Source organism: Oscarella lobularis, chromosome 9 (genome assembly GCF_947507565.1).
Source record: "Oscarella lobularis chromosome 9, ooOscLobu1.1, whole genome shotgun sequence".
Taxonomy (NCBI): Eukaryota; Metazoa; Porifera; class Homoscleromorpha; order Homosclerophorida; family Oscarellidae; genus Oscarella; species Oscarella lobularis.
The window spans coordinates 962,811-983,534 of NC_089183.1; the positions used below are offsets into that span (position 1 = coordinate 962,811).

The 20,724-nt window shown below is 47.1% G+C and overlaps 4 protein-coding genes and 1 pseudogene across 7 annotated transcripts; 3 read left to right on the forward strand and 2 right to left on the reverse strand.

Annotated features, from left to right (window-relative positions):
- Nucleotides 1-183: 183 nt before the first annotated feature.
- Nucleotides 184-16,228, forward strand: LOC136191353 (laminin subunit alpha-1-like). The gene is made up of 29 exons (XM_065979677.1): nucleotides 184-881; nucleotides 929-1,174; nucleotides 1,234-1,354; nucleotides 1,406-1,573; nucleotides 1,640-1,780; nucleotides 1,826-2,300; nucleotides 2,355-2,610; nucleotides 2,664-2,801; nucleotides 2,871-3,071; nucleotides 3,123-3,354; nucleotides 3,422-3,562; nucleotides 3,616-3,749; nucleotides 3,799-4,014; nucleotides 4,062-4,202; nucleotides 4,251-4,487; nucleotides 4,539-4,722; nucleotides 4,775-4,893; nucleotides 4,949-5,164; nucleotides 5,229-5,372; nucleotides 14,188-14,421; nucleotides 14,472-14,643; nucleotides 14,692-14,841; nucleotides 14,889-15,007; nucleotides 15,055-15,270; nucleotides 15,324-15,467; nucleotides 15,516-15,749; nucleotides 15,796-15,967; nucleotides 16,021-16,168; nucleotides 16,213-16,228. Exons 1-29 carry the CDS (start codon nucleotides 321-323, stop codon nucleotides 16,226-16,228), a joined length of 5,676 nt encoding a protein of 1,891 aa, XP_065835749.1. The 5' UTR covers nucleotides 184-320.
- Nucleotides 5,425-8,457, forward strand: LOC136190880 (laminin subunit alpha-1-like). Its single transcript, XM_065979169.1, has 10 exons — nucleotides 5,425-5,653; nucleotides 5,704-5,875; nucleotides 5,930-6,076; nucleotides 6,127-6,482; nucleotides 6,539-6,632; nucleotides 6,683-7,268; nucleotides 7,321-7,576; nucleotides 7,627-7,755; nucleotides 7,822-8,022; nucleotides 8,074-8,457. The coding sequence occupies exons 2-10, from the start codon at nucleotides 5,713-5,715 to the stop codon at nucleotides 8,320-8,322; spliced, it is 2,181 nt and encodes a 726-aa protein (XP_065835241.1). The 5' UTR covers nucleotides 5,425-5,653; nucleotides 5,704-5,712; the 3' UTR covers nucleotides 8,323-8,457.
- LOC136191143 (uncharacterized) lies at nucleotides 8,540-9,130 on the reverse strand (annotated as a pseudogene).
- On the forward strand, nucleotides 16,217-19,704 carry LOC136190876 (laminin subunit beta-2-like). 4 transcript variants are annotated; one of them, XM_065979163.1, is made up of 13 exons: nucleotides 16,217-16,328; nucleotides 16,383-16,589; nucleotides 16,640-16,783; nucleotides 16,834-17,067; nucleotides 17,126-17,297; nucleotides 17,352-17,498; nucleotides 17,567-17,922; nucleotides 17,970-18,337; nucleotides 18,386-18,623; nucleotides 18,675-18,812; nucleotides 18,875-19,075; nucleotides 19,127-19,543; nucleotides 19,603-19,704. In XM_065979163.1, the coding sequence occupies exons 1-12, from the start codon at nucleotides 16,269-16,271 to the stop codon at nucleotides 19,376-19,378; spliced, it is 2,517 nt and encodes an 838-aa protein (XP_065835235.1). In that variant the 5' UTR covers nucleotides 16,217-16,268; the 3' UTR covers nucleotides 19,379-19,543; nucleotides 19,603-19,704. The 4 variants fall into 4 exon arrangements, with proteins under 4 accessions (XP_065835235.1, XP_065835236.1, XP_065835238.1 ...); XM_065979164.1 differs by lacking the exons at nucleotides 18,875-19,075; nucleotides 19,127-19,543; nucleotides 19,603-19,704 and having other exon boundaries at nucleotides 18,386-18,471; nucleotides 18,534-18,623; nucleotides 18,675-18,804; XM_065979166.1 differs by lacking the exons at nucleotides 18,675-18,812; nucleotides 18,875-19,075; nucleotides 19,127-19,543; nucleotides 19,603-19,704 and having other exon boundaries at nucleotides 18,386-18,471; nucleotides 18,527-18,546.
- LOC136191354 (uncharacterized) lies at nucleotides 19,597-20,187 on the reverse strand. The gene is made up of 2 exons (XM_065979678.1): nucleotides 20,053-20,187; nucleotides 19,597-19,998 (listed from the first exon to the last, which is right to left on the reverse strand). The coding sequence occupies exons 1-2, from the start codon at nucleotides 20,185-20,187 to the stop codon at nucleotides 19,597-19,599; spliced, it is 537 nt and encodes a 178-aa protein (XP_065835750.1).
- Nucleotides 20,188-20,724: the final 537 nt, after the last annotated feature.

Consider the following 20,724-nt stretch of genomic DNA (forward strand, 5'->3'; position numbering starts at 1 on the left):
AAAATATTTTTTATCCATGTTCAGTCTATGGTTCAGACTAGGAGAACATTTTTGCCGCGTTACACGCGCTCGTCGCGCATGCTCACTTTGCTTCTGTATGTTTTGTTCTCATTGACTTTTTCCTGCGTCACAGTGAAATCCTGGACGCCTTCGATCGAACCCCTTCTCGAAGACCGTTTCGGTAGACGGCAACTCCGCCGTGGGTCTCCACTCAGCGCAGGGGAAAAAACGGTAGACCTAGCTAATCGGTATTCGGCTCTCTTAGCCTCTCTACCTATGTTTTCATACGCTTGCGTCATACATAACGCGTTCTTATCGCAATGGAACTCGTCGCCGTTCTCTTTCTTCTGTTTCTAGGGCCGCTTTCGACGATTTCAAGCGCACCCGGCCTCTTTCCGGAAACGTCGAACGTCGCAGCGGAATTTTCAGCCACGTCGACGTGCGGAAATCCACCGAATCTCTACTGTCCTCCCTACAGGCAAACAGCGTTGATAAAATGCCTGACTTGCAATGAAACGGGAGACGACGTTCATCGCGGCGAATTCGCCGTCGACGGCAATTTTTCGACGTTCTGGCAAGCGGCAACGTTCAAAGACGCGCTCATTGAGATGGTGAACGTGAGCGTGAGTCTCGGGGGAAAATTCCAAGTCGATCGATCCGTTATTACCTTCAATACGTATCGACCCGAGCTCATGATTCTCGAAAAGTCGAACGACAACGGAACGACGTGGACGCCTCTTCAATATTACGCGGCCAATTGCGGCAGATTTACGAGCATTGTCGAGCGAATGCGATCTGAATTGCCCAACGAAAGCGAGAACACGATTGCCTTTTGCATTCAGGAAGACTCGACGCTCCAAGACCCCGAAACGGGGGGAACAGTAACAGACTCTTTGTCTATTTTCTTTAGCTAATAGCCGTGTTTTAGGTGACGTACAACGCAACTTCTCGGTACGAGACGAATCGATTTGACGTCGCACTAGTCGTCGAGCATACTCTCGTTACGAATCTACGAGCGCGTTTTCTCGACTTGGACACGCGCGGCGACGTTTTCGTGTCGCCCAGCGAGCAAACGTTTGCCGCCTATTATTACGCTATCGAAGAGTGGGAAGTCGACGCTCGTTGCTACTGTTACGGCCACTCGAACGAATGCGTCGTCGACGAGTCGAATAGGGTATGCGGAAGAGCGTTTGATTAATCAATATTGTTTCTATTTGTTTTTGATTTCGGCAGATAACGGATAGATGCGTGTGCAGTCATAATACGGCTGGACCTAACTGCGATCGATGTCTGCCGCTCTTCAACAATAGGCCTTTTCGTCGAGGAAACTCGTCGCACGCGAATCCTTGTGAAGGTGAGAGAACGACTTGTATGGCTCTAGAGACTTTATCGTTTTCTGCACTAGCGTGCGAGTGTCACGATCACGCTGATCGTTGCGTGTACGACGAGGCTAAGGGGGTTGGTGTGTGCGTCGATTGCAAGCACAACACTACGGGCGATCGGTGTGACAGCTGCCTTCCCAACTTCTTCCGCGATCCGACGAGAAGTCTAAATGATGTGCAAGTTTGCATAGGTGGGTTCTCGGAGCTAGACAAGCATTGTACTGTACGCTGCACGAGGTCAAGATTTCTCTCTATAGAATGCTCCAATTGCGACGATTTTGGCACGAAAGCGTGTAACGCGAGCGGCTGCATTTGTCACCCAAACGTTGAAGACGTTTTTTGCCGGAACTGTAGGTGCGGATTTGGAAAGATTCGGGACGCGGTGGCAGGATGCGAGTGTAAGAGAAAGAGGGAGGAGAACTCACGCTCAAGTTTTTATTTAGTGTGCGACTGTGATTTGAATGGTACGATAGCGTGTTCGGAAAGCCCGACGACGAGTCGAGTCGTCTGCGATCAAATATCCGGCGCGTGCGCGTGCAAAACCGGCGTCGAAGGAGCTAAATGCGACGGCGGATGTCGTGACGGATATTTTAATCTGACTTCGAACGGCTGCTCGGCGTGCACCTGTTCGTCGGTCGGCACTGGCGGCAATTTGACGTGCGATAAGGTGACGGGCCAGTGCGACTGCGTTGACGGCGTCACCGGCGTGAAGTGCGATCGGTGCCAAAAGGGATTTTACGGCTTTGATCCTTTTTCTGGGATCGCTTGCCGTAAGTGTTACTGTAATGCGCATGCTGACGACTGCTCGTTGAGAGAAATCCCGACTTCGGCGGTTACGTCCACGTTTGAGGTGGACAATGAAGGCTGGACTACCATTCAGAACAGTCAAGCAAACCGATACTCGTCTGATCGCGATGGGTAATGTGAACTTAATGAGGAGTTAAAATTCTACTCCTGGACTGTGTTTGACAGGCGAGGATTTTTGCGCGAATGTTGCGACGAATATTTTGCGGCTCCTCTCAAATATCTTGGGAACCAACGTGCATCATACCGTCAACTTTTGACTTTTGATTATGGTGTGAAATCTTATTGTAGCGACTACTCGTTGTGCAATACCAGCGATAGTGTAAGACTCAAGGGAGGAAATGTTTCCGACTTTTTATCTTACTCATTTCCAAATATTCCTCCTGTCGGTATTTACCCAAAGATTTCTTTCCAAGCATTCACGGTACGTGCAAGAAAAAGAGAGAAAACAAATTCTTAATTGCTCAGCTGTTGCAGATTACAATGATTGAATCAAATTTCTTCTATAAAAGTGACTCTGATAGAGGATCCCATAGATCAGTCACAAAGGAAGACTTCTTGAATGTTCTTGGGGATCTCGAAGAACTGCAGATAAGGGTCTACGGAGATTATATTGTACGGAAGAGAGAAATTCGAGAGTACGTTTCTGTTTCTAATTAACTGAGTGGTTTGTGTTTTGTTTAGGCACCCTGTTTCGATGCTTTTCTCGACAACGTAACACTGAACCGAGCGAATGCTACAGTGAGCTGCTCGTGCAACATTGGATACGAAGGGCTCTTCTGCGAGTCGTGCCAGTCAGGCTTTTATACTAATGACTCGCACGGCGGCAACTGTCAACCGTGTGGCTGCACGTCGTTTGGGTCAAACAGCACAATTTGCGACAATGTAAGAGTAGCAACGCTGCATTCACATTACATGCTCTACAGTCGGCTTTAGGTAACCGGCCTTTGCGCTTGTAAAAGCGGATTTTCTGGAAGGCAATGCGACATTTGCGAGCCGTCACAGTGCTTCTGCTACGGTCACAGCGACCGTTGCGCGTACGACGAGCAAAGGGGCTGCGTGTGCGTCGATTGCGAGCACAACACCACCGGCGATCGATGTGAAAAGTGCCTTCCTGACTTCTTCCACGATCCGACGAGAAGTCTAAATGATTCGCAAGTTTGCATAGGTGGGTTCTCCGAGCTAGACAAAGCGTTGTACTCTATGCTGCACGAGGCCAAGATTTCTCTCTATAGAATGCTCCGATTGTGACGGTTTTGGCACGAAAGCGTGTAACGCGACCAACTGCATTTGTCACCCAAACGTCGAAGGCGATTTTTGCCGGAACTGTACGTGCGGTTTTGGAAAGATTCAGGACGCGGTGGCCGGATGCGAATGTAAGAGACAGAGGGAAGAAAACTCATGCTTAAGTTTTTTTTATTTTACTTAGCGTGCGACTGTGATTTGAATGGCACGATATCGTGTTCGGGAAGTCCGACGACGAGTCGAGTCGCATGCGATCAAGTATCCGGCGAGTGCGCGTGCAAAAGGAACGTTATGGGTTCGCGGTGCGATACGTGCAAGGTACGGAACAACGTTGGGGAGTAGCGCGTTTATCTGTAGTCTGCTCCAGCCTGGATTTCACAGTCTATTGAGCACGAATAGCTACGGTTGCGCGTGGTGCAGCTGTCCGACGCTGACGATTTCTTCGTCGATATGCGACGTCGATACAGGAGCTTGTTTGTGCTTACCCGGACTCAACGGATCGCGATGCCGTGAAATCCTGCCCGGGTTTTTCGTTCCCGGCATCGAGGGAATCATTTATGAGGGAGAGTTTGCCATTCTATCGGTAAGACGTTGCTGCTGCCGTTCCCATGGGCTGATTAAAGGCTCTAGGGAGCTGAAATTGAACTCAGTCCTTCTACGCCGTTTACCGGCAGCGGTTGCGCGCGATTCGACGATGTTGGCGATAATGCAGTCTTTGAAATTCCTGTTCCTCGTCTAACTATTCACTATCAGCTTGTCCTTCGCTATTCTGTAAGACCGTTTGACTTTTCCTCATTGTTTTAGTACGTGAAGTAATAGGCGGATGCTGATACCGGCCAAGTTGAAGTTACGGTAAGAAGGTTTGGAAGTGGCAACTATTCGTGCCTCTGCGGCGACTCTGTCAGCGGACAGAACGTGTTGAATACTTCATTCACACTTGTAACTTCCAATGATTTCATTGAAGTCCAAGCTGCTGGGATCTGTCTTCAAGCAAGCGATACAATCACTGTTACTGTGTCTCATTTGACAGCACCCGCCATTTGGTGTTTAGACTCTGTAAGTTTTGTGCGTTTTTTAGTCTAGAATTAATCAGAACTGTGTCAATAGGTTGTATTGATCCCTTTGGAAGTTGACATTCAGGACGTTATATTTGCTTGGGCAGACGTCATCCTGCCTGATTTATCATTTGCGGGCTGCTACTTCCCTAGAACCAACGAATTAACTGCACCCACGGGTAACTGCCTGCAGTTCTCTATTGAAGTAACTGCTTGGTTGTTTGGGGGAGCTATCGGTGAGACAACTTAGAATCCCCTCTGCTGTGAATCGTGAACGTTTACGCGTAGAATGTGGCTGTTCTCCGAATGGAACTGACTCTACTTCCAATGGAGAATGTGATCAGTTTAGTGGGGCGTGCACCTGCAAGAGCAACGTTTTACCGGGAGGAAAATGCGACACATGCAAGGTACGGAAAGATGCTCTGTAGTTAGTTGTTATACGAGTTTATTTTCTGAGTTTAGGATGTATTTTTTGGTTTGAGCACCAGTTTAGCAGCTGGCTGTCAGGCCTGTCCGTGTTTGAGTATCACATCAACGTCTTCAGTTTGCAACAAAGAGTCTGGTCAGTGCTCGTGCAAAAGCGGATTGACAGGCCAAATGTGTGATCAAGTCATGTCTGGATATTTTGTGCACAATTTGGAAGGCGTCTACTATGAAGGAGAAGACGCTCAGCTAATGGTGCTTCTGTTTCTTTAAGGCGTTTTATTGCTTCTGTGCTAGTTTCTTTTTTTTATGTGACAAGGGTCTCAAGGCGGTCACTCCTTCCGACCCGTCAATGCTGTCTGGCCGTGCGTGCGCCCAATTTAAGGCTGTTGGAGACCAAGCGACGATACGGCTTCAAGTTCCACTTCAAACGATTCGCTATCGTCTTCGTATGCGCTATACGGCAAGTCAATTGCTTCATACGTTGATATGTACTATGTGCTGGGATAGGCCGATGCGGACACTGGAAACGTTGATTTTATTGTGACGAGAGAGGGAAACAGCAACTACTCTTGCGGTGCGACTTCAGTCAGCGGACAAGATTTATTTCAAAACGAATTTACACTGACTTCTACTGCGATTGATGTCATTGACGTCGCACCCAACCTTTGCCTTAAAGCTAATGACACGATCATTCTCACGGCTACGCAAACAGGGGCACCTCCAGATTGGTGTCTAGATGCGGTATTTTATTATTTATTTTCAAACGTAATTGTAGTGACTGAGATTTATAGGCGTTCTTGATGCCGTTGCAATCAGAATTCGGTAGTGAGGTTACAAACAATGAGATCTTTGTTTTCCCTGGCTGCTATAGCAACAGACTCACTGAGCTGGGTCCACCAAGTAATCCTGCATGTGAACCATTCACCGTCCGAGCATCTGGTTGGCTATTCGACGGAGCATTTGGTAAAACAATAATCTCACTGACTAGTTAGAAAGGCTTTATTCAGTGTCTTGCAGAATGTAACTGTGATTCCGTCGCTGCAAACAATTCTAACTTGTGCGACCCATTCGGCGGTCAGTGTGATTGTGCTGATAGCGTGATTGGGCGAACGTGTTCAGCGTGCGGTTACAATTCATTCAACGTGACCAGCTCGGGCTGTCAAGGTTAATAGAGTCATTTAATTAGCAAGTAGTATACGCATGTTTTTGTATAGCCTGTGATTGCGTTGAAGCGGGAACCAATCCGTCGTGCCCTTGTGACTCGACAACCGGCGAGTGCCTATGCAAGGATAATTTCACTGGAGAAAGATGTCATTTGTGCAAGTCTGGTTTCAAGCGGGAATTGGTAAATGGCAATGAATCGATTCCGTGCGTCCCTTGCGAGTGTAACGGTCATTCGTTCGTTTGCCATCCAATAACGGGCGTTTGCATGAACTGCTCGAATAACACTGTGGGCAATTTCTGCGAAGAGTGCGAAGACGGGTTCTTCGGTGACGCCTCGTCTGGCGGCTCTTGCCAAGCGTGCATGTGCAATCACCCTCTCGGATCGAACAGCATCGTTTGCGACAAAGTAGAACTACCTCATGTGTCTAAAGCTGTGCTAATGCCGATTATGTGTGCATACAGGTGTCTGGTAATTGTTCGTGCCATGTTGGATTTGTCGGCCGAATCTGTGACGCCTGCGGAGACGGCTTCTATGATTCGTCTAACGGCTGTCGGGGTAAGACTAAACTGTCAGCGTACTTTGTATATATTGAAAAACGGCTTTAGCCTGCAATTGCTCTGGAGCAGGAACCGATCCGAAGGGCCCATGCAACTCGACAACCGGTGAGTGCGTGTGCAAGGAGAATTTTAGCGGAGAGAAATGCGACCGATGCGCCGCTTCGTTTTTTAATTACTCCGCGTGCGATCCGTGCGACTGCGACGCGCAATTCTCCGTCAATTCGACGTGCGACGAGTCCGGCGCGTGTACGTGCAAAACCGGCGTCGAAGGAGCTAAATGCGACGGCGGATGTCGTGACGGATATTTTAATCTGACTTCGAATGGCTGCTCGGCGTGCACCTGTTTGTCGATCGGCACCGGCGGCAATTTAACGTGCGATAAGGTGACGGGTCAGTGCGACTGCATTGACGGCGTCACCGGCGTGACGTGCGATCGGTGCCAAAAGGGATTTTACGGATTTGGTCGTTTTTCTGGGATCGCTTGCCGTAAGTGTTTCTGTAATGAACATGCCGACGGCTGCTCATTGAGAGAAATCCCGACTTCGGCGATTAAGTCCACGTTTGACGTGGACGATGAAGGCTGGACTATTATTTCTAACAATGGAGCAAGCCAATTCTCGGTCTCTCGCGATCGGTAATGTGAAGTTAATTAATTAGGAATTCTACTCACGGACTGTGTTTGACAGGCAAGGTTTTTTGCGCGATAGTGGCTACCAATTTTTTGCTGCTCCTCCCAAGTATCTTGGGAATCAACTCGCATCATATGGGCAGCTTTTCACTTTTGATTTAGGTTTGGAATCTATATGTGGCGACTACCCGTTGTCCAATGCCAGCGATAGTCTGAGGCTGAAGGGAGGAAATGTTTCCGAATTTTTATCTTACTCATTTCCAAGTAACTCTCCTATCGGGAACCGCCCAAATATTCCTCTCCAAACATTCACAGTACGTGCAAGATAATAAGAAAGCAATTTTTTATCACTCAGCTGTTGTAGATTAAAATGGTTGAATCAAATTTCTTCTATAAAAGCGACTCTGATAAAGGATCCCATAGACCTGTCACAAAGGAAGAATTTTTGAATACTCTTGGGGATCTTAAAGAACTGCTAATTTGGATGTACGCTGTACGGATAAAGAGATAAGAGCAAGAGAATGTTTCTAATTTACTGAACGGTTTGTGTACTGTGTAGGATCTCTGTTTCTATGTTTCTCTCGACAATGTAACACTGAACCGAGCGAATGCTACCGAGAACTGCACGTGCGACGTTGGATACGAGGGGCTCTCCTGTGAGTCGTGCCAAGAAGGCTTTTTTGCTGATGCATTGCACGGCGGTAATTGTCAACCGTGCGACTGCGCGTCGTTTGGGTCGAATAGCACAATTTGCGACAATGTAAGAAAAGTAACGCGGCGCTCATATGCCTAGTTTTACAGTCGACTGTAGGTAACCGGACTTTGCGATTGCAAAAGGAGATTTACTGGGAGGCGATGTGACACCGACATTTGCGAGTCGTGCTTCTGCTACGGTCACAGCGACCGTTGCGCGTACGACGAGCAAAGAGGCTGCGTGTGCGTCGATTGCGAGCACAACACCACCGGCGATCGATGTGAAAAGTGCCTTGCAGACTTTTTCCGTGATCCCGGCAAAGAGCCGAACGATCCAACCGTTTGCTTGCGTAAGTGTGGGGTATGAAACAGTGTTGCACGAGTTTGAAATGTTTCGGCGCAAAGTAGATGTTAGTGCGAGCTGATTGAATGCGATGAATTGTAGATGCTGAAAATTTGGGCAAAGAGTAAGTGTAGAGTTTTTGCAGTTGCATGTATCATTTGATCAAACCAATTGGTGCGGCTAGGATAGGATAAGTTCGAACTGCCATGCATTCTGACAAAAAGGTAATAAATTGATGTTTCTAAAGACGGATTCCAACTGACATCCTTTTCTTCCCAAGATTTTTGTATCCGTTTGCATTAAAAGCAATTCCATCAAAGTTGTTTTGACCAAAGTCACCATCTGTTCGGAAATACGAAGTTGAACGGTCGCCACACCAGCTGTTACACTTCTTGGAGCAGTTGGTATCGCCGCTCATAAAGTATCCTGGATAGTACGGATTACGCGAATCGTCAGAATTATCACATATTAAAAATTGATAGCGATATTGCGTTGAAGCGGCGCCATGTCCTGTCCAGAAACCGTAGGTATTTCCTGGTACATTGTAGTCTGTGGTTCTTGTGACTATAGATCCATGGGTGTTTTTAGTAAACCAAGCGGAAAGTCCACCTGCGTCATGGTCAACATAGAGGACTTCTTTGAACTACAGGTAGAAGACAGAGAGTGGATACCGTTTTACATACTTATTGCTACTCCCGGGAATGCTACTGCAATCAGCTCTATAGCCACTTGTTCCATACGGCTTTTGTGGATTGTACGTCTTTTCCGTCTTCAATTTCACGGCAGAGTCAGTGGTATAGCACATACTCCAGCCTCCACCAGCCGTCGTCATATCGCAATACACCTTTTTTTAAAAAAGAAGAGCTGGTCAATGTAGGTCTTCTTTAGCTGTGTTTTCTGACCTGAAATGCTCCTTGATATAAGGATGAGTCCGGGTTTATCCAATAGACACCACTGGGCAAATTTGGATCCTTTTGCTTTATGTCTTTGCATGATTTTCCGGGATTGATTTTTGTATTTCCAGATGCAGAACTTTCGCCCCTAAGCGATCTCCACTCTTTTCCATTGCAGTACATCAGTAGCCCGTCAGAATAATTAAATGCCACGAATCCTTGAGATTTATCTTTACAAGCTTCATAAAAGAAGACTATTGAATATTACCAGCCGTTTCCAAATTGCACGCTCTGTAATTTCGACCGTCAGCAAGCCAAACACTTTCAATCCTTGCTCCAGCTGCAAAGGCAGCTGCCAGAAGGAAGAAAACACTGCTGCAGGGATGTAAAGTCATCTTCAGTTGCCTCTGCTGGCTCTGTCGAGTAAGACTATATATCTGCGTCAAGCTCCGGAGACGGAAATCCGAAGTTTGTCGCTAAAAACGGCGTGATCTGCGCACCGTATTTTCGTGATATAGATACTGTTTACGCATGCTCATTTGCATTTGCGTTCTTTTCCGTCTTTTCGACGCGTCTGCGATTCCTCGTGTCAGGGGATCGAGCGACTTTAGCGTCACGTCGGATCTTAGCGCCGCGAAAGTAGAAAACGAGAACAATCAGGGTGAGAAGCAGCATTAGAACCCAAAAACCTTGTCTCCATATAGATCAATTCACAAAACCTTTTATTATTGACTAGTCGTCATCACTCTCTTTTCTCTCTTAGATTCATTTGTCAGCTATTGACAGATTTTCGTCCTCTCTCCGCCTCCGCCTCCGAAATAACGTCGACAATCGCTCGACGAATTCGCGACAAAGGAAAAGGCGTCGTCTTTTCTCTACAGCCGGCCGTTAAATTGGCAACACCGCCACATCAATCGCAGTCGACGACGCAACCTCGTGCCATATCCGTAGCGTCAGGAATTCTCACGCGATCGAGAAGACGAAATTTGCCGCATGAAAGTCATCATGAAACGGACGGAAAGGCGATCGACCAAAGTCCGGCGCTTCCGCGTCTGCCGCCGCCGCCGTCCGGGCGACGAATGCCTCGTCGTTTCATGAAGGAGAATCGATATATATATAGAAACACTTACGTCATCGATCTACTTTGTGAGCGATCTACTATGTTGGCCTAACAGTCGTTTGACTCCGGGGATGCCAAGCCGCAGTAACTGGAAAAATGTTTGTAACGTAAGCTTTGACAACGATTTTGAATGTATTGCACGTATATCTCTATATACAATGTACGAAGCCTGCACATGCATACACCAGAGCTCTTATCTTCGAAGTCAGGGCCATAGAGGATACTGTAAAGTGTTGTTGTTGTTCCACTTGTTCAGACCATAGATATGTTTATCTATGTTCAGACTAGGAGAAATTATTTTGCCGCCTTACACGCGCTCGTCGCGCATGCTCACTTCGCTTCTGTATGTTTTGTTTCCATTTTGACTTTTTCCTGCTTCACAGTGAAATCCTGGACGCCTTTCGATCGAACCCCTTCTCGAAGATGATATAGACCGTTTCGGTAGACGGCAACACCGCCGTGGGTCTCCACTCAGCGCAGGGGAAAAAACGGAAATCGGTAATCGGCTGTCTACGTATGTTTTCATACGCTTGCGTTATAAATAACGCGTTCCTATCACAATGGAACTCGTCGCCGTTCTCTTTATTCTGTTTCTAGCGCCGCTTTCGACGTGTTCAAGCGAACGCGGCCTCTTTCCGGAAACGTCGAACGTCGCAGCTGAATTCTCAGCCACGTCGACGTGCGGAAATCCACCGAATCTCTACTGTCCTCCCTACAGGCAAACAGCGTTGATAAAATGCCTGATTTGCAATGAAACGTCGGGAGACGACGTTCATCGCGGCGAATTCGCCGTCGACGGCAATTTCTCGACGTTCTGGCAAGCGACGACGTTCAAAGACGCGCTCAATGAGATGGTGAACGTGAGCGTGAGTCTCGGTGGAAAATTCCAAATCGATCGATCCGTTATTACCTTCAATACGTATCGACCCGAACTCATGATACTCGAAAAGTCGAACAACAACGGAACGACGTGGACACCTCTTCAATATTACGCGGCCAATTGCGGCAGATTTACGAGCATTGTCGAGCGAATGCGCTCTGAATTGCCCAACGAAAGCGAGAACACGATTGCCTTTTGCATTCAGGAAGATACGATGCTCCAAGACCCCGAAACGGGGGGAACAGTAACAGGACCTTTGTCTATTTATTTAACCGTTAATCTTGTTTTAGGTGACGTACGACGCAACTTTTCGGTATGGGGCGAATCGATTTGACGTCGCAGCTATCGTCGAGCATACTCTCATTACGAATCTACGAGCGCGTTTTCTCGACTTGGACACGCGCGGCGACGTTTTCGTGTCGCCCAGCGAGCAAACGTTTGCCGCCTATTATTACGCTATCGAAGAGTGGGAAGTCGACGCTCGTTGCTACTGTTACGGCCACTCGAACGAATGTGTCGTCGACGATTCGAATAGGGTAATCTCGATTTAGTGATTCACTTGTTGTTCTTATGTCTCTTTGATTGTCAGATGACGGATAAATGCGTGTGCAGTCATAATACGGCTGGACCTAATTGCGATCGATGTCTTCCGCTCTTCAACCATAGGCCTTTTCGTCGAGGAAACTCGACGCACGCGAATTCTTGCGAAGGTGCATTGAGGAAACGAGTCGTATGGCTGTAGAGACTTTATCGTTTTCTGCACTAGCGTGCGAGTGCCACGATCACGCTGATCGATGCGTGTACGACGAGGCTAAGGGGGTTGGCGTGTGCGTCGATTGCAAGCACAACACTGCGGGCGATCAATGTGAAAAGTGCCTTCCCAACTTCTTCCGCGATCCGTCGAGAAGTCTAAATGATATGCAAGTTTGCATAGGTGGGTTCTCCGAGCTAGATGTACTGTACGCTGCACGAGGCCAAGATTTCTCTCTATAGAATGCTCCAATTGCGACGGTATTGGCACGAAAGCTTGTAACGCGATCGGCTGCATTTGTCACCCAAACGTTGAAGGCGAGTTTTGCCGGAACTGTACGTGCGGTTTTGGAAAGATTCAGGACGCGGTAGCCGGATGCGAGTGTAAGAGACATGGAAGAGAAATCATGCTCAAGTTTTTTTCATTTTATTTAGCGTGCGACTGTGATTTGAATGGTACGATAGCGTGTTCGGGAAGTCCGACGGCGAGTCGAGTCGTCTGCGATCAATTATCCGGCGAGTGCGCGTGCAAAACGAACGTCATGGGTCCGCGGTGCAATACGTGCAAGGTACGGAACAACGTTGGGGAGTAGCGCGTTTATCTGTATTCTGCTCCAGCCTGGATTTCACAGTCTATCGAGCGCGAATAGCGACGGTTGCACGGCGTGCGACTGTCCGACGCTGACAACGTCGTCGTCAATATGCGAGGTCGATACAGGAGCTTGTTTGTGCTTACCCGGTCTCAACGGATCGCGATGCAACGAAATCCTGCCCGGCTTTTTCGTTCCCGGCATCGAGGGAATTATTTACGAGGGAGAGTTTGCCATTCTATCGGTAAGACGTTTCTGCTACCGCTCCCATGGGCTGATTGGGGGCTCTAGGGAGCTGAAATTAAAGTCAGTCCTGCTACGCCATTTACCGGCAGCGGTTGCGCGCGATTTGGCGACGTTGGCGATAAGGCAGTGTTTGAAATTCCAGTGCCTCGTCGAACTATTCGCTATCGGCTCGTCCTTCGCTATTCTGTAATATCGTTTGACTTTTTCCTCATTGCTTTAGTATGTGAAGTAATAGGCGGATGCTGATACCGGCTTAGTTGAAGTTACTGTAACAAGATCAGGAAGTGGCAACTATTCGTGCCCCTCAGGCGATTCTGTCAGCGGACAGAACGTGTTGGATACTTCATTCACACTTGTAGCATCCAGTGATTTCATTGAAATCCAAGCTGCTGGGACTTGCCTTCAAGCGAGCGATACAATCACTGTTACTGTGTCTCATTTGACAGCACCCGCCAATTGGTGTTTGGACTCTGTAAGTTTTGTGCGTTTCTTTTACTCTAGACTAATCAAAACTGCTAATAGGTCTTATTGATTCCATTGCAAGCTGACATCCAGGACGTTATAATTGCTTCGTCAGAAGTCGCCTTGGCTGTGTTTTCATTCTCGGGCTGCTACACCCCTAGAACCACCGAATTAACTGCCCCCACGGGTAACTGCCTGCAGTTCTCTATTGAAGTAACTGCTTGGTTGTTTGGGGGAGCTATCGGTGAGACAACTTAGATTTCCCTCTGCTGTGAATCGTCAACGTTTACGCGTAGAATGTGGCTGCTCTCCGAACGGAACTGACCCTACTTCCATTGGAGAATGTGAGCCGTTCAGTGGCGCGTGCACCTGCAAGAGCAACGTTTTACCGGGAGGAAAATGCGACACGTGCAAGGTACGGGAAGATGCTCTGTAGTTAGTTGTTATACGAGTTTATTTGCTGGGGTTTAGGATGAATTTTTTGGATTGAGCACCAGTTTAGCAGCTGGCTGTCAAGCCTGTCCGTGTTTGAGTATTACATCAACGTCTTCAGTTTGCAATAAAGAGACTGGTCAGTGCTCATGCGAAAGCGGATTGACAGGCCAAACGTGTGATCAAGTCATGTCTGGATATTTCGTGCACAATTTGGAAGGCGTCTACTATGAAGGAGAAGACGCTCAGCTAATGGTGCTTCTGTTTCTCTAAGGCGTTTTATTGCTTCTGTGCTAGTTCTTTTTTTTTATGTGACAAGGGTCCCAAAGCGGTCACTCCTTCCGACCCGTCAATGCTGTCTGGCCGTGCGTGCGCCCAGTTTGAGGCTGTCGGAGACAAGGCGACGATACGGCTTCAAGTTCCACTTCAAACGATTCGCTATCGTCTTCGTATGCGCTATACGGTAAGTCAATTGCATTTCATACGTCGATATGTAGACACCATGTGCTGGGATAGGCCGATGCAGACACTGGAAACGTCGATTTTACTGTGACGAGAGAGGGACACAGCAACTACTCTTGCGGTGCGACTTCAGTCAGCGGACAAGATTTATTTCAAAACGAATTTACACTGACTTCTACTGCGGTTGATGTCATTGACGTCGCACCCGACCTTTGCCTTGAAGCTAATGACACGATCATTCTCACGGCTACGCAAACAGGGGCACCTCCAGATTGGTGTCTAGATGCGGTATTTTATTATTTATTTTCAAACGTAATTGTAGTGACTGAGATTTATAGGCTCTCTTGATGCCGTTGCAATCAGAATTCGGTAGTGAGGTTACAAACAATGAGATCTTTGTTTTCCCTGGCTGCTATAGCAACAGACTCACTGAGCTGGGTCCCCCAAGTGATCCGGCGTGTGAGCCATTCACAGTTCGAGCAGCTGGTTGGCTATTTGACGGAGCATCCGGTACAGCATCTGCGTATTAAAGTTTATTTGACGTTGATCTTTTTCTAGAATGCAATTGCAGTGAAGATGGAGCAAACAATTCTGACGTCTGTCAGATGTTCGGCGGACAGTGTGACTGCTTTGAGAGCGTCAACTGGAGAACGTGTTCGCGTTGCGAATACCAATTCTTTAATCTCAGCTCGGGAAAGGGATGCGAGGGTGAGTTCGAATTGCTCCACTAGATTACGTTGGAATTTTTTTCCCAGCTTGCAATTGTTTTGAAAATGGGACCAATCCTGATTCGCGTTTGAAATGCGATCAGATGGACGGGACGTGCGAGTGCAAGACGAACGTTGAATCGGGCAACAAATGCACAACCTGCGTGGTAGATAGCGACTTCAGATAAACGAACAAAGTAATTGTGAATTCTAGGATGAATTCTTTGGATTGCGCGGTGATAATTCTGACGGCTGCGCGTCGTGCGGTTGCTCACTCTTGACGGCAACGAGTCTGACTTGCGACAAGGAAACGGGACAATGTCCTTGCTTCGATGGACTGCAAGGCCGAACTTGCACCGACGTCAAGCCAGGATTTTACGTACCCAACTTGGAAGGGATTATTTATGAAGGGGAATACGCTCAGCTAATGGTGCGTGCGTATTTTTGTTTCACTCTTGTTTTCTTCTTACTGATATATCTAAGGGCCCTGAAGCAATTACGCCCTCAAATCCATCTTATATTTCCGGGCAAGCATGTGCGCAATTTATAGCCGTTGGAAACATCGCGACATTTCAGCTCAGAGTCCCACTTCAAACGATTCGTTATCGTCTTCGTATGCGCTATTCAGTAAGTCCATGGCGTTTATACGTCATTATATACTATGTGCTGAAATAGGCTGATGCCGATACTGGAGGCGTTGATTTTACTGTGACAAGAGTAGGAAGCAACAACTACTCTTGTGGGGCGATTTCAGTCAGCGGGCGAAATTTATTTCAAAATGGATTTACCCTTACTTCTACTGCGGCTGATGTCATTGACGTCGCACCTGACCTTTGCCTTGAAGCCAATGACACAGTTATTTTCACGGTTACGCAAACAGGCGCACCTTCAGATTGGTGTCTAGATGCGGTATTTTATTATTCATTCTCAAACGTAAACTGAGTGAGATTTATAGGCGCTCTTGATGCCGTTGCAATCTGAATTCGGTAGTGATGTTACAAACAATGACATCTTTGGTTTTCCTGGTTGCTATACCAACAGACTCACTGAGCTGGGTCCGCCAAGTGATCCTGCATGTGAACCATTCAGTTTTAGAGCGGCTGCTTGGCTATTTGGACGAGCCTTCGGTAAAACTCTATTTAGTTGTACTTGAAAAGTCACCATTTTCTTTGCTATGCAGAGTGTAGCTGTGACGTGGTTGGCGCAAACGATTCCAACACGTGCGAAGCATTCGGCGGCCAATGTGACTGTTTTGATCGCGTTATTGGGCGAACTTGCTCAGAGTGTGAACACCAGTTTTTCAACCTCACTTCCGGATGCAAAGGTAGGTTGTTCATAGCCCTACTCGTTTTCTCATCGTACAATTTTGCAGCCTGCAACTGTTTTGAAAACGGAACCGATCCGGAGTCGTTCCTCAAATGCAATCAAATGGACGGAACGTGCACTTGCAAGGCCAGCGTGGAAGGTGATAAGTGCACCGTATGCAAGGTAAACGCTTTTTTCATTCTATTTAGATCAGAATAACCTGCTTTTAAAAACTAGGACGGTTTTTTCAACTTGGCAAGAGACGGCTGCGAGCCCTGCGTTTGTTCTTCAGCGACGACGTCTTCTTTGCTATGTAACAAAGAAACTGGGCAATGCGGATGCAAGCGCGGCTTCTACGGTGGAGATTGCGAGCAAGTCTTGCCCTCTTTCTATGTTCCCGGGCTGGAAGGGATTATTTACGAAGGAGAAGACGCTCAGCTAATGGTGGGTCGGCTTTTTTTTCCTAATTTGTTCACTGTTTCACTTTTTCTCAGGGTCCCAAACCTGTCTCTCCCATCGACTCGTCAATGCTGTCTGGCAGTGCATGCGCTCAGTTTGAGGCTGTCGGAGACAAAGCGACGATAAGGCTTCAAGTTCCACTTCAAACGATTCGCTATCGCCTTCGCATGCGCTACTCAGTAAGTTAATTGGCATTTCACATGTCATTAAGTACTATGTACCGGATTAGGCTGATGCGAACACTGGAAACATTGATTTTGATGTGACGAGACTGGGAAACAGCAACTACTCTTGCGCTTCGATTTCAATCAGCGGACAAAATTTATTTGAAAACCACTTTACCCTAACTTCTACTGCGGCGGATGACATTGATGTCGCACCCGACCTTTGCCTTGAAGCCAACGACACAGTCATTCTCACGGTCACGCAAGCAGGGGCACCTTCAGATTGGTGTCTAGATGCGGTATTTTATTTTTATTATTCATTCTCAAACGCGTAAACGTGTTGACTGAGATTAATAGGCGCTCTTGATGCCGTTGCAATCAGAATTCGGTAGTGATGTTACAAACAATGACATCTTTGGTTTTCCTGGTTGCTATATCGACAGACTCACTGAGCTGGGTCCACCAAGTAATCCTACATGTGAACCATTCGCCGTCCGAGCATCTGGTTGGCTATTCGGCGGAGCATTTGGTAAAGCAATAATCTCACTGACTAGTTAGAAAGTCTTTAGCCAGTGTCTTGCAGAATGTAACTGTGATTCCGTCGGTGCAAGCAATTCTTACCCGTGCGACCCATTGAGCGGTGAGTGTGTTTGTGCTGATAGCGTGATTGGGCGAACGTGTTCAGCGTGCGGTTACAATTCATTCAACGTGACCAGCTCGGGCTGTCAAGGTTAATAAATAGAGTCATTTAATTAGCAAAAACCTTTCTACAGTGGTATACTCATGTTTTTTGTATAGCCTGTGATTGCGTTGAAGCGGGAACCAATCCGTCGCGCCCTTGCGACTCGACAACCGGCGAGTGCCTTTGCAAGAATAATTTCACTGGAGGCAGATGTCATTTGTGCAAGTCTGGTTTCAAGCGAGAAGTGGTAAATGGCAACGAATCGATTCCGTGCGTCCCTTGCGAGTGTAACGGTCATTCGTTCGATTGTCATCCAATAACGGGCGTTTGCATGAACTGCTCGAATAACACTGTGGGCAATTTCTGCGAAGAGTGCGAAGACGGGTTCTTCGGTGACGCCTCGTCTGGCGGTTCTTGTCAAGCGTGCATGTGCTATCACCCCGTCGGCTCGAACGGCATCGTTTGCGACAAAGTAGAACTACCTCATGTGTCTAAGGCTTTGCTAATGTGTTCATGCAGGTGTCTGGTAATTGCGGATGTCGTGACGGATATTTTAATCTGACTTTGAACGGCTGCTCGGCGTGCGCCTGTTCGTCGGTCGGCACCGGCGGCAATTTGACGTGCGATAAGGTGACGGGTCAGTGCGACTGCGTTCACGGCGTCACCGGCGTGACGTGCGATCGGTGCCAAAAGGGATTTTACGGATATGGTCGTTTTTCTGGGATCGCTTGCCGTAAGTGTTTCTGTAATGAACATGCCGACGGCTGCTCGTTGAGAGAAATCCCGACTTCGGCGATTACGTCCACGTTTGACGTGGACAATGAAGGCTGGACTACCATTTTTGATTTTAGCAATGGAGAAGTTCGACACCCGGCCGGTAGCAATCGGTAATGTTAAGTTACTTAGGAATTCTACTTACGTTCTGTGTTTGACAGGCAAGGTTTTTTGTTTTTTGCTGCTCCCCCCAAGTATCTTGGGAATCAACTCGCATCATATGGCCAGCTTTTCACTCTTGATTTAGGTTTGCAATTTACCGGTACATGTGACGAACTTCGGTTGTCTAACGATAGTGTGAGGCTGAAGGGAGGAAAGGTTTCCGAATTTTTATTTCACTCTTTTCCAAGTAACCCTCTAATCGGTAACCGCCGTGATTTTCCTTTCCAAACATTCACAGTACGTGCAAGAAAAAAGGAAACCTTTTCTTTTATCACTCAGCTGTTGTAGATTAAAATGATCGAATCAAATTTCTTCTATAAAAGCGACTCCGATAGAGGATCTCATAGACCTGTCACAAAGGAAGAATTTTTGAATACTCTTGGGGATCTTAAAGAACTGCAAATTTATACGTACTCAGGGTTCCCGGTAAAGAGATAAGGGCAAGAGAAGGTTTCTAATTAACTGAGCGGTTTGTGTACTGTGTGTAGGAGGTCTGTTTCGTGGTCTTTCTCGACAATGTAACACTGAACCGAGCGAATGCTACCGAGAACTGCTCGTGCAACGTTGGATACGAGGGGCTCTCCTGTGAGTCGTGCCAAGAAGGCTTTTTTCCTAATGCATTGCACGGCGGTAATTGTCAACCGTGCGACTGCGCGTCGTTTGGGTCGAATAGCACAATTTGCGACAATGTAAGAAAAGTAACGCGGCACTCATATACCTACTTCTACGGTCGACTGTAGGTAACCGGAATTTGCAATTGCAAAAGGAGATTTACTGGGAGGCGATGTGACACCACCGACATTTGCGAGTCGTGCTTCTGCTACGGTCACAGCGACCGTTGCGCGTACGACGAGCAAAGAGGCTGCGTGTGCGTCGATTGCGAGCACAATACCACTGGCGATCGATGTGAAAAGTGCCTTCCAGACTTTTTCCGTGATCCCGGCAAAGAGCCGAACGATCCGACCGTTTGCTTGCGTAAGTGTGGGGTATGAAACAGTGTTGCACGAGTTTGAAATTTGTCGGCGCAAAGTAGATGTTAGTGCGAGCAGATTGAATGCGATGAATTTTAGATGCTGAAAGTTTGGGCAAAGAGGAAGGGTAGAGTTTTTGCAGTTGTATGTATCATTTGATCAAACCAATTGGTGCGGCTAGGATAAGTGCGAACTGCCATGCATTCTGACAAAAAGATAATAACAGACAATTGATGTTTCTACAGACGGATTCCAACGGACATTCTTTTCTTTCCCAGATTTTTGGCTCCATTTACATCAAATGCAATTCCATCATACTTGTTCCTGCCAAAATCCCCGTCTGTTCGGTAATATGGAGTTGCATAGTCACCACACCAGTCGTTATACTTTTTTTCGCAGTCTGTGTAGCCGCTCACAAAGTATCCTGGATAAAACCGATTATTTGAATCGTCAGAATTATCACATATTAAAAATTGATAGCGATATTGCGTTGAAGCGGCGCCATGTCCTGTCCAGAAACCGTAGGTATTTCCTGGTACATTGTAATCTGTGGTTCTTGTGACTATAGATCCATGGGTGTTTTTGGTAAACCAAGCGGAAAGTCCACCTGCGTCATGGTCAACATAGAGGACTTCTTTGAACTACGGGTAGAAGACAGAGAGTGAATACCGTTTTACATACTTATTGCTACTCACGGGAATGCTACTGCAATCAGCTCTATAGCCAATAGTTCCATACGGCTTTTGTGAATTGTACGTATTTTCTGTTTTCAATTTCACGGAAGAGTCAGTGGTATAGCACATAGTCCAGCCTCCACCAGCCGTCGTCATATCACAATACACCTTTTTTAAAAAAAGAAGAGCTGGTCAATGTAGGTCTTCTTTTGGCTGTGTTGTCTGACCTGAAATGCTCCCTGATATAAGGACGAGTCCGGGTTTATTCAATAGACTCCACTGGGCAAATTTGGATCCTTTTGCTTTATGTCTTTGCATGATTTTCCGGGATTGATTTTTGTATTTCCAAATGCAGAACTTTCGCCCCTAAGCGATCTCCACTCTTTTCCATTGCAGTACATCAGTAGCCCGTCAGAATAATTAAATGCCACGAATCCTTGAGACGTATCTTTACAAGCTTCATAAAGAAGACTATTGAATATTACCAGCCGTTTCCAAATTGCACGCTCTGTAATTTCGACCGTCAGCAAGCCGAACACTTTCAATCCTTGCTCCAGCTGCAAAGGCAGTTGCCAGAAGGAAGAAAACACTGCTGCAGCGATGTAAAGTCATCTTCAGTTGCCTCTGCTGGCTCTGTCGAGTAAGACTATATATCTGCGTCAAGCTCCGGAGACGGACATCCGAAGTTTGTCG

Coding starts and splice junctions, on each gene's coding strand:
- LOC136190876 (XM_065979163.1), top strand. CDS start 16,269: ATGGACGGAACGTGCACTTGCAAGGCCAGCGTGGAAGGTGATAAGTGC. Junction 16,590..16,639: donor GAGAAGACGCTCAGCTAATG/GTGGGTCGGCTT, acceptor ACTTTTTCTCAG/GGTCCCAAACCTGTCTCTCC. Junction 18,624..18,674: donor TTCCTTTCCAAACATTCACA/GTACGTGCAAGA, acceptor CAGCTGTTGTAG/ATTAAAATGATCGAATCAAA.
- LOC136191354 (XM_065979678.1), bottom strand. CDS start 20,187: ATGACGACGGCTGGTGGAGGCTGGACTATGTGCTATACCACTGACTCT. Junction 19,999..20,052: donor CTGATTGCAGTAGCATTCCC/GTGAGTAGCAAT, acceptor TTCTACCCGTAG/TTCAAAGAAGTCCTCTATGT.
- LOC136190880 (XM_065979169.1), top strand. CDS start 5,713: ATGCCGTTGCAATCAGAATTCGGTAGTGAGGTTACAAACAATGAGATC. Junction 6,633..6,682: donor TTCGTCTAACGGCTGTCGGG/GTAAGACTAAAC, acceptor AAACGGCTTTAG/CCTGCAATTGCTCTGGAGCA. Junction 7,577..7,626: donor TTCCTCTCCAAACATTCACA/GTACGTGCAAGA, acceptor CAGCTGTTGTAG/ATTAAAATGGTTGAATCAAA.
- LOC136191353 (XM_065979677.1), top strand. CDS start 321: ATGGAACTCGTCGCCGTTCTCTTTCTTCTGTTTCTAGGGCCGCTTTCG. Junction 4,488..4,538: donor CCATTTGGTGTTTAGACTCT/GTAAGTTTTGTG, acceptor CTGTGTCAATAG/GTTGTATTGATCCCTTTGGA. Junction 14,842..14,888: donor CTCGGGAAAGGGATGCGAGG/GTGAGTTCGAAT, acceptor TTTTTTTCCCAG/CTTGCAATTGTTTTGAAAAT.